Source organism: Xiphias gladius, chromosome 15, assembly GCF_016859285.1.
Source record: "Xiphias gladius isolate SHS-SW01 ecotype Sanya breed wild chromosome 15, ASM1685928v1, whole genome shotgun sequence".
NCBI classification, from domain to species: Eukaryota; Metazoa; Chordata; class Actinopteri; order Istiophoriformes; family Xiphiidae; genus Xiphias; species Xiphias gladius.
This window is the reverse complement of record NC_053414.1, coordinates 6430028-6442016: the sequence shown is the minus strand read 5'-3', so window position 1 is coordinate 6442016 and position 11989 is coordinate 6430028. Positions and strand designations below refer to the sequence as shown.

Here is an 11989-nt window from a genome sequence, read left to right as displayed (position 1 = left end):
CGTAGTTTCGGCATACGGTTCAATCGGATGTGATAACCGCTGAGATCCTGGGACGTAGCCGAGGAAGAAATGCAGCGGGGCAGGAAACACAAACAGTTAAACGATGACACTGCTGTTGAAAAAAAAAAAAAGAGTCAATTATCGCCCAAACTGTCTATTCTAACCATCCATGACAGTTAACAGACGGACTTCTTGGTTCAAATTTGACCTCCTCTTTTTCCCATAGTAGGACACACGAAATTTTCCTGTGCAATGAGGGAATATTACTGTCATTTCGGGTGCATACTGAAATCAACAAAGAGTAAAATGTTTGGTTTTAACTACAGTTACTTCGGTACGGTACACCGTTCGCCTGTTTACAAGCTTTCCGGTTGTGAACACGACTTGACCCGGAGTTTTCTGTGATGACTCCACTTGACTCGAAACTTGTCTTAAATGATTTGAATCTTGTGGACGTGGACGTGGACCCAATAACAGCGCTGGAAAGAGGAATGAAGGGGAAATGGGAGGGTGGGGTTGACAGAAAAAAAAAGAATGAAAAGGTGAAGGAATAGAGAGTGGCATGTTCATGTATCTTAGAAAATGCAATGCATTACTGGTTCATTTTCGTACCACACAGTTATTCCTTATCCGTGTACACATTTTGTGTCCTCCTCACCGCAACGGCTTTGGTAAAAGGGACAGCTACAGTCGAGCAACTAAACGGCTTCAGTTTAGGGAATGCAACTCACGATTCTTTTAAATTTTCAATTAGTCAGTTAATTGTTTGGTCAAGGAAACATCAAAAAACCAGTGAAAACTGCCCATTACAATATCCTAGAGCACGAGGTGATGTCACTAAATGCCTTGTTTTGTCTGACTAACAGTCCCAACCCCGAAATATTCCCTTATTCGCTATCATACAAGACAAAGAAAAACAGTGAATCCTCACGCCCGAGAATCTGGAACCATCAAATGTTTGACATTTATGCTTGAAAAATTACAACTAATCAGTTATCAAAGTAGTAGCTGATTGATTTTCGCTCGGCTGGCTAATCCTTTAATCGACTGTTGTGTTTTTAGAGCTAGAGCAAAAATGGGGGTATGGTTGGGTGACGAGGTTCAGGGTTTGGGTATGGTTCAGAAAAAAAACACATCTTGCAGATTTAAAGAAACTGCAACTTCATTTTCTTTTAAACCAGATTCCCTTTTTCAAGGAATGGTTCTATATGGGGAGCAGAATAATACACTGTGTATCATTAGTGTGCGGTGTCTTTAAAAATGAAAATGATATATTATGATTTATTTCTGTAGTTTTTATAATGAGAGTGTTGCATATTCATATTTTTTTTTAATTTTAGAAGGGGAGGAGGATGGCTGGAAATAGGGAGAGAGACCGGCGATCAGCAGCTCATTATGTCACTACTCCTTACAAAGCAAGGTCTGGTACACAAACACACACACTTGTTTTCTTTTTGCTCTCGTTAACTCACTCTCTCATATCTCTTTTCTGACCATTCCCTTACACCCCCCCCCCCCTTCTTCTTCTTTCCCTTTCTCCGGCTCAAGGCTCGTCTTCATCGTTTGCTCTCATCGTCTAGCTCTGTTTAAGCGGCCGTTATGTCTTCTGAATACGGGCGAGGGACGGAAGAAGCTCGTGTGAACTTTAAACGTAGCTGCGGTAAATCGGTCTCTGACATTCACCAATTCTTCTGTGTTGCTGATTTTGACTACGTATAGGTTCATATATTATAGTAGTATTAATGTTTAGGAAACAATTTAAATACTTTATTTGATAATGTTCTGTGTGGTAATATCCAATCATTTGAATTTTCTTCATCCAATTGCATTGTATTTCCTATCAATGGTAGACACTGGTCTCTGTATGTTTTTTTTTTTTTTCTTTTTAGCTCTATCAGTAATTGTGTTGCATAATTGGCGGTCAGTCTAGTACTGGTTTGCTCTCAGTTACACAATCCTGGCAACGCTGGAGCATGGAAATAACAGTGGTCGTGGGCGGGAGAGGAAACCCACACACTTAACATCCGCATCATATTACCGCCATACTACATCACATAAGGAGAGAAAGAGAGGGAGGTTGTGTGTGTGTGTGTGTGGGGGGGGGCACAGAAAAATCCCAGCAGATGGAGTAAAGGAAGACTCTGTATGCATGTTTGTGTCTCACAAGCAGGCGGCTATCTGTAGTTGCACAGAGAGCATTTCCCCGCTCCTTCCATTCTGCCTATCTTGTCATCACTGCTAAAAGACACCTGAGTCGGCAGCTGTTAGTAAACCAGCAGAACTTTATCTATTCCCCCCCCGTGCCTTCAGTCCTCTCTGTCGCCGCAGTTTATCTTCCTCAGTCCATTTCCAGGAGGTGATGGACTGCTAAATTAACTCATAGCACATTGGTAATCTCTTCAAAATGAGAATGGATCTCCCTTTTTGTGCGTGTGGGCATGCGTGTGAGCGCGGTTTGGGGCTTGTCGCGTCGGGTGAGTTTGATCTTAAGTAGCACCTGCTGATACAAAAAAAAAAAAAAAAGATTGATAACACATTATCAAACCAAATTGTGCTCTTGTTTGATGAATGGCAGCAAACTAAGACTTCATCAGTTAACAAAGTTTATACAGACTGGATCCTTGATCAAGGTTTCAAAGGACGAACAGAGGACTTCTTTGAACAGAACGTGTGTGATTCACAGAACGAATGCACACACACACAAACCCAAACGCAGCGTGCGCATATGCACGCGCAGCTACGGTTCTTAATATTTTTTTTTTGTCAGCGCTGGTTGCCACAGCAACAGGGCAGAGCTTGTCTCAAGGAATCCTATGGCAGCTGTGCACTGCCCATCTGGGAGAGAAAAAGAGTGGGAGGCAGACAGAATGAGAAGTCAGAGATTCCAAGAGGTGGAAAGTTGAGTAATTCTTAACAAAAAAAAAAAGTTTTATATGACTAAAACGTTGTTATTCACTTAATCGGGTAGCCTTTTTCAGGATGTGTAACATGAAAGCCAGTAGAACAGTTTGAGACCCGGTAGCACGGTGGCTCTGTTAGAGGAGGAACCTCTGATAGAAGAACGGGTTTGATAAAATCACAGGAATCTCACCATCTGTATGGCTGCTGGCCTGTAGCACATCCCCCTTCCAAAAAAGGGGAAACGGTATGCTCTTCTGTGAAGCCCCGTATACGGTAAAATTAAGACAACACCAGAGAGAGAACGAGAGGAGCAAATAACAGCACTTCACCGCCAACTGTGCATTCTGACGAGATAACATTCATTTTAAACTACAGTTTATAGCAAGAATGAACGTAGTCTGGTGTTTGTAAAACTCTTTCAAGGACGTATTTCCAAATCCAGATCTAGCTCGTTGGCACACAGTGTAAAATGCGGTGTAGAGGCTGACAGAGGCTTGTCTTGCTAATCCATACACACTGGCTTGTGTGGACTGTATGTGTTGGTGAGGTAGTTAAGACTCAAACGGCTTTTAAACTTAGAAGTTCCAGTTTCTTTCTGATAATTTACGCCAGACCCTATTCTTCTTCCTCTTCTGTAACCTCCTCGACTTGCACAGACGGGATTATACCACAGTTTGCTCTTCCAAGGGCGAGACCTCATCTGTTCGTTGCCTTCACGTCGTTCCATTTGCACATGTGTGCAATAATACTGCCTGTGAGTTTGCTTTTGCATTCAGTCTGAGCCCTACCCCGGTTCCAGACCTCTGAATCGTCACCCGCATCACTGGCGTGTTCAGTCATTCAAATAGGTCTGGTGTTATGCCCATCGATGGCTGTTTATGCCAGTCGGAGAGACAATTGACTAATCAGATGTTATTCATTTAAGAAGGAGACGTAGTCTTCCTACATAGCTAGCAAACTACTTAGCTACATCTATGAAAAATAGCGAGAGCAGGGCGAGAATTAACAACTCTAAAATTGACATATTTCTTTGATCAATGTGAAAAACATCCCGTTTGTCTGCTCCTAGAAAAACCCCCAAACACAGCTTCCGACACGGCCGATGACATTGGCAGGTCGGATACTTTGTTCACTACTTATTGGCTAGGGGAAAACGAATTAAAATTACCCTCTCTCACAGCAAGAAGTTGGTTATAAGGAACAGGATGTCGGGCTGAATAAATGAAGTGCAGCAAAATGGCGATTTAGTCTGACTCTCAGACTATCTGAGCACTTTATTGCTCTGTTAGCTTGTCCTGAGATTGTGGTAATAATGTTTTTTTTTCTTACCTTGCTGCCACAAACTCCCCGGAGGTCATTTTGTTGGCAGTGAAGGGTATCGCACGTTCAAATACAAGAACCAATCTAAAATGTTGACCAATCTACGGAGATGTCACAGACCTACAGTAGGGGACTCAGCGGTGGTCAGACTAGCAGGAGCTGCCACTCGTTTGAGCGATGGTCTCGCTAATAATAGTAATTATACTGATGTTGCAGAGTTAATGTGTTGATGATTCATAGTTTAAACGCTTTACATTACACCTTTACCCAGACATCAGTTTCAGTCTTATAAAGGGTGAAGACAAAAGTCAGAATTGGCTGTTTGAAAGCCCAGAAGGTGATGAGCCGATGAGCAATGAGAGTTTCACGGAACAAGTAATAGCCCCTGTTTTTACCATCATCTTGACGATTATCCACATAACCTTTATCATCCATGTGTCTTAGTCTTTATTTTCTGAGTGTGCGTGCACATATGTGTGTGTCTGTGTGCACTCTCCTGACCTGACAGCTTAGGGAAAAGAGGAGCTGACATGAGATGCTGTGAAGCATTACTGTGTGATATCCCATGACATTTACTACTGTCCGTAACTAACAAACACACACACACACACACACACACACACACAGACGCACGCGCACAAACCATCACCCCCACACAGACACACCGTCCTCCCTTTATCCAGTCAGCTGTACTGGATCGAAGAACCCCTGATGGAAAATTCCGGGAAAGAAAAAGACCTGCCAGCCTCTCTGAGCATTATACAGCAATGGAGGCGAGGATAGATGGTGGGGTGGGGAGAGTGAGCAACTGAGAGATAGATGGCAATGTGAGAACAGTTTGCCATGAGATAAATGTGTAAAGTAACAAAAAAGAAAGACCAAAGCAGTAAACGTTGTTATAATAAATGCCCTTGCGGTATCTCAAAGGGGCTGAGAGCTGCACACTAAATTACACTTTCAGGCAATAAACGTTTGCTTTTATATCTAAGAAAACAACATTCAAGGTAAAGTATTTGCTCACTAAGCAATTGGGTCACCACCCTTTTTTTTTGCTAAACACAGGGGAAAAAAAGATGGGGGAAGAACAGATTCCCATGATTATATCAGTTTGACTGGTTTATACCCCTTCAATTCCATTTAGACTCAGTTGGGACTAGTCTATCATTGCTTTAAATTAGTTCAAAGGAGCAGTTGAACATTTTAGCAAATAGTGTACACTTTTTTTCAGTGAATGAGACGAGAGGATCTGTGTCAGCTTCATGTCAAGTGTGTTAGGTAGTAGAGATTAGCCTAGTTTAGTAAAGTTTAGGGGGGGGGACCCCAAGCCTGGTTCCGTCCTAAGTAAAACTCTGAAGCTGTCTTTGTTACACCGTGTATCTTGTCTTTCTTGATACGTACATGAGCAGAAATGTGATTTGTGGGAGTTACGTGTTGGCCCCGCTGTATTTCCTTGTTGCTTCCGCTCAGCGCTCTTCGGTTGTAGTCCGTGTTGCCACATATGGTTGGTGAGCACAGGTTTTTGGTTTGGTCCCTTAAAGAGGAACCGATTTTACACATCAAAGTGTGTTTACAGGTCTTGTACCCAAGTGTTGGAGGACGAGTTATAGTGTGGGTAATGTAGATGCCAGGTTTTGATAAGGAAGGAGAATGCATGGAATAAAAAAGGACAATATCTTATGGTGCTGCTGCATCGATTTTGATCCTTTTTATTTTTAAGCTATCCATCGTGACCCTGACGGTGTTAAAGGAGTGCAGTGCTAAATCGGTGCAGTAGTCTTTTAACGAGCAGGATGGTACCAGACTCCTACACATCCCTATGACAACAAGACTTAAGGAAGCTACTCCCAGTCACCGCTCCCTGGGACAGCTACGCTCTGAAGTACGTCAGGTGCCTTGCTCAGTAGATGGTGAAGGAAGGTGTGAGGGTGTTTCTCATGTTTCTAACTGGTCTGCAATTTGAAACTCCACGCCTCTTCCCAAACCACAAGAATTTGAGGCTCTGAGGTTTGTGTTCAAAGTTTTGTTTATTCTTTCATGGCTGATTGTCATAATTTCTAAATGTAGTGTCTCTTAAGTCACAAATGGAGCTCCTCCGGTATCATAGCTTCATTAGCAGACGGAGATGCCTCAAGATATGATGGGGTCTCACTTCAGGACACCAAAGCCACAAACCAAAATAACCTCCCCCTATCCCCTTCTCTCTTCATCTCCTTTTTCTCTCCATCCTTTGTGATTATTCACTTCATTTCATAATCGATCGGTTGCCATGGAAACCGAAGGTATTTTGCCTCCCGCCTGTCTCTTTGGAAATAATAAAAATGAGAGAAAAGGCAGAGAGACATCGAGAAAGGGTTAGAAAGAGTGACGCCACGCAGTGAGGTATTAAGAATTCATTTAGCCCCCACTGCCACACACTTTCAGCCTCCCAGCTCTTTGCAGATCTGTCACGCTGATGCTTTCAGCACATCCAAATCTTTTGGGTAATGGTCCTCAGTGCCACCAAATTTCATCTGGCCCTTTAAAATCTTGGATTTGTTTGCTGCTAGCTCTATGATGTGACTGAATCTGCTCCTGGAGCTTTGGATCAAACACTAGCCCCATTTAAACAGATATCCCCCCCCCTACATTACCCCTCATTATGCAGGCTTTGCTTGTTTACACCGAACCAAACAAAGCCGACATGATGCTGCCCCAGTGTGTGATTTTACATAGAATGCCAGCGTTCCAGAGTCAGAGGCGTGCCGTGTGACCCAACAGCGTCCCGCCATGCCGGCTCTCTCTTTTACACAGATGTCGATTCGTCCCTGTGACTACCTCCGCCGCAGGTTTAAAGGCCAAAAAGGCCTCTATTTTTCAGCATATTAGTTGAAGTATCTTTGGGATTCGGACTGTTGGTAAACATAACCTTCCAGTCAACAATTTTGGCTTTCAGAGCTTATGATGCCTGTATTTCGCTTTTTCTTCCCATCTTGTTGGCTCAGTTAATCAGAAAAATTATTTACAGATGAATCGTTTATGAAATTAATAATAAGCTGCAGCCCTAAAATGTTTTGCCTCCCGTACCAGTCAGCATCAAATTGTCTTTAGGTAAGCCCCTTGGCGGCAAACTGGGATTGAACTACTATATTAGTTTGATGACATATAGTGCAAGTAATTGTGTTTTACTGTACATCACTGAAGTAAAACCTTTAACACCTACAGTACTTTACAATCAGAGTTTCAGTAATGTAGATTTTAGTGGAAGACTTTTCTGTGCCAACATTGCCGAAATGCTCTTTTAGAAGCTTTTTTTCCCCCCTGCTAAAGCCAAAAAGTATATCTGAGAAAAACCCTAAAAACTGTACTTTTTGACACAAATGCTCAAATTCATCAGAAAGCTATCCCAGAGCCCTATCAGTCAAACTGTACTTCCAACTGTTTTAATGGAGCCGCTCAGTGGCCTACATTGAAATACCGTAGGTGTTCCCCGCAGCTTCCAGTGGTGAGTGCCAGCCACTGGGTGAATGTGAAGCAGAGCTAGAGCTGCTGCCTCATTTTTCCAGTACCGATACCTTGACTTCAATATCGCTTCCGGAACGATACTTTTTTCAATACCCATTTTATACAACACATCTTAACAAAAAGAAAGACTTGGCCTTTTTACATTCAAGCACTTTTACAACATAAAAAATAAACCTAATTACCACAACTTCAAGTTCCCTGTTACCATAATATCAATAAATAAAAATTCATAAATGCCGAAATCAAAACCTTCAGATTGCCAGACGCCTGCCGTACCTTTTGATTTAGCTAGAAATCTATAGCCATAAGATCAGGCTCCACAAAAACAATGTCTAACATTATATTGGGGTCCCAGTTTAAGTCACTGCACGTATTGCAGTAACCTTAAATTCAGTAAACACCCATGTACGAGCTGGCCAAATTTATGCGTCTGCCAAAGGTTACCTGCTAAAGTCCCTGCCATAGCGCCGTCCTCGGTAATCTCGGACGAGTGGGAACCCGGCGGTGGGGACTTCGAAGAAGGCTCTGTAACGTGTGGCGGGCCTGAACGCGGACAGGACGATGGCTGTGGTTTGGTCTTCTTGCAGCTGAACGTGGAGCAACTTTTTTTGGTCTCAAATCTCAATTGTTTCATCAAATTCATTGTGTTGAGAGCCTTGGCAGCAATGTCCTGTTTTGCATATATTGCATCATGTATTGTTGGCGTTGAGCCTGATGAAACGAACCTTCTGATCTCTGAGACATACGTACGCCTACTATGTGACGCACAGTGTAACCAAGCCTCTCAAAATACCACCCCACGCACACGTGAGCCCCTTCTCTCTGGTGTTTTTCCTGCATGCCTCGATGATGTGTTTTCTAACTTTGCGTTAGACGGCTAATCACCGGCATTATTAGATCTGGACACAAGTATGCTGCATGCTCATTGGCTCACTGGCGCTGATTAGATGTGCTCCTTAGGTATCGAAATTGGGTACCGAATGACGAGGCCTTTTTCGATACTCGATAAATGTCAGTGCCGTAAAACTATCAAAGTGTGGTACCCAGCCCTAAGAAGCGCATGCTGAAAATCACCACACTTCTTTGCAATCACTCCCTGGTAAAATAAATTAATAAATTAATAAAGTAAAAAAATTCCAGAGGTGAAACAGTTCTATTAAACAATATTTGAGTTATCTTCTTCGAACTTCCTTTCCCAGAGCTTTGTGCTTTGAGTTCCATCTGGTTTTCCATCCAATTGCAGTGTTGATGTGCAGTATGTGTGCACGTGACTGGTTGAGGGAGAAAACAAAGATGCAGAGCCTCCTCCAAGGCAATTCAACTAATTGACTCACTTTTCAGCAGTGGAGAGAGAACAGACAGAAACCTGCACATTGTTAAAGGCAGCTCATGTATAGTCAGCATGCCTGAGAAGCTAAACCGGCAAGCCGGGCACTCTGGCAACTCACGGAGGCTGTTATTTAAAGAACATGTTTGGCAGTGGATGCAACCCCGAGATAATCCTTATGGGATTCGCTCAAAGGCTGCCATCATTACGTAGACCGGGGAAATGCAAAAAGCGCTGACCTGCAGTTTTATCTCGCCATGCTATTGACATTAAAGTGTGGAGCCGCCGGGAAGGGCTTGCGCTTTTTAGGTGGCGTGTTCACAGGCAGTTTCTGGAGGGTCTCACCAGAAGCTCGGTGACACCTGCGGAGGATATCTCTGTCCTCATTAGGAAGGGCTAGCTACAGAAAATAGCTGAAGTGGCAACAGGGTGTATTAGTGTGATAGCCTGCCAGAGGAATGATGACGACGGTTGAGTATTTTTATCATTTGTAAGTGAACGTGCAGTTGATTTTATGAAAATTAAGTTATATTTTTGTTTCCAAGATACTGTATAAATCCACCCAGACAATATATACTTAGGGCATCAACAAGCAAAACTCAGTTAATTTAATTTGAAGTAGGCTTCTATAAGGGACAGATCTATGTATATTTCTAATTTTACCTGTTTTATAAGTATATTTTATCATGTTTTAGAAGGGTCTCCCTCTATTTTTTTATCTGATACTGTGTAATTAGTTATTGATGCTAATGCAAACACAAATTGAGCACAATCTTTCATACGCAATTTTTTACCGGCGCTTTCCGTTTCGCATATCCAGCACATCTCAATCAAGTTCACCCGCTTTCCCTTTTCTGCCAATTAACACATCAACAGTTTGATCAACAGAGTGAACTACTCGCCATGTTTGATGTCGATCTGGCTTTTGCAGCCTGTGAGGTTGTACGAACGAGTCTTAAATGACCAATCTTGCCCCTTAACCTTGTCTCGCATGTCTACCTTACAGCTATTATCCTGTCGGGACATCCGTATTAAACATGCCTCCCTGCAGTCCTGAATGTTTCTCTTTAAATGATCCCCATCAGCTGACACAAATCGATTTAATATTTGATTTAATGAGAGACTTCATGTGCACAACTGAGGGCGTGAGCGTGTGGGTGGTTGAGTGTGAGCGCGTATGTTTCGGAACATGTTGGTTCACGTGCATATCTGCGTACGTGTCTTTTTCCTGCCTATGTGTGTGTTGACGAGTGGGAGTTTGCTCGCATGCGTGCGAGGCTCCGTCTGTGTGTTTATGTGTATGCATGTGTTTTGCCCACTCACAGCCTATCTTTATCCATGCTGTGATACCTACAGTAGTCCATCTCTTTGTAGGGGGTGTTCAGGCAGGGCCAAGGGAGACATGTTGAGAACTTAATCTTTTCTGGGGGTTCTGTCTGTCCAAACCTGCGGTGTAGTAACCTCAGGGAAGAACAGGTTCCCTGTTTTTGTTTTATTTTTTGCTGAAGCCACTCCCGTCCTGCACGCTGTGTGTTGCGCGCTGTATAGCCCAAGGGAGAGATTGGACCTCCTGGGCTATTACAGCACATCCTCCTTCATACGCTTGTTAGCTAAGCCGTGTGCTCGCTGCCTGAATACAAAGATATTGAATCACTCCATCACACTGCTGCTTTTTGTTTGTGTCATTTTTCTCCGGCACAAAGCTTGGTTTTACATATTCTGCTCGCTCCATTAACCTTTCCTCACAACAAGTGTTGTTCGGGCCACGGTACTCTCAAAAGAAATTTGGCATCGCAACAGATGCCGTCTAACATTTGCTCTGCAGCATTTTGAGTCAATTTGAGTAGTCAGACTACAGTGGGATTCTCCTCATAGGAACCACTGAACCAGCAGGGACTCACTGACAGTAGATGGTGGAAGAATTAGATTCTGTGAAATGCACCTATTTATTTACCTATCCCAATTAGATGGATGATCACATTAAATCTAATTAAAAATTTAATTATATTCCATCGTTTTTATCTTTCATACTGTAATTCCTGGGTTTTTGTTTTGAAGGCTAGACCCAAACAAACACACATGTCTAATTTCAGGAAAATTGCTGCCAGCACAATGCACGTTCAAATTGAGCTTGCTGCTTTGTTTGTCTGTGTTTTCTCAATTTCCATCAAAATTGCATGGAGCTTGTCATTTGCAGGCAGCAGAGTGTCGTACAGTGATCCTGTCCTCCTGACAGGCTACTTATCATAATGATTTGTGGCTCGAGAGCAGCACTAAACTCTTTGGAAGAGTTGGTTTTCTGTCATAATTTTTGGATTGGACTATCCGAACCACGAAAACTCACTTCTTGTTTATTCTTAAGGTTGTATCTGTCGCGCCGTCAGCTCTTCTCCTTAACCAGCTGTGTCTCTACATGGTTTGAACGTGTCAGTATGATGGTGATCCTGTTGAACTGCGTGACCCTGGGAATGTACCAGCCCTGCGAGAACATCGACTGCTCCTCAGACCGATGCCAAATTCTACAGGTACGCACACTCGCGCACACAAGCATATCTTTGTAATGATGATTTTTTTTGCCATCACTGCTCCCCAGATTTTGGGCAGCCCTCACCATTAAATATGCACCGAATCTGGGCACATCTCAAAACATTTCTTGGCGCCATCACTTTCTGATCAGAGGCTCAACATGCATGCATTCAAGCCGTCGAAAAGCACTCGCACACTGACAAACATGCATTAACAAATCGGCGCATTCATTCTCAGCCATGCGTATTTCATAAATAACCCCCACAAAGGCAGACACAGTGAACTTCCGTAGCAACAATAACGTGTACAGGAACGGACACATACATTCCTAGAAGCAGAGAACGAAGAGTGCACTTCTAGGAAGTGTGCACGCGTATCCGTATATTCCCACATGCTCGTGTTGACACATAAAGA

General features: G+C 43.0%; 1 protein-coding gene across 1 annotated transcript in view; it reads left to right on the top strand.

The window, feature by feature from the left end:
• LOC120800371 (voltage-dependent T-type calcium channel subunit alpha-1I-like) overlaps nt 1-11989 on the top strand; it is a 218364-nt gene that overhangs the window by 76023 nt on the left and 130352 nt on the right. Inside the window, exon 3 of the mRNA XM_040146439.1 lies at nt 11463-11574. Within this exon, the coding sequence (XP_040002373.1) occupies nt 11463-11574 (112 nt within the window). The remainder of the gene's footprint in view (nt 1-11462; nt 11575-11989) is intronic.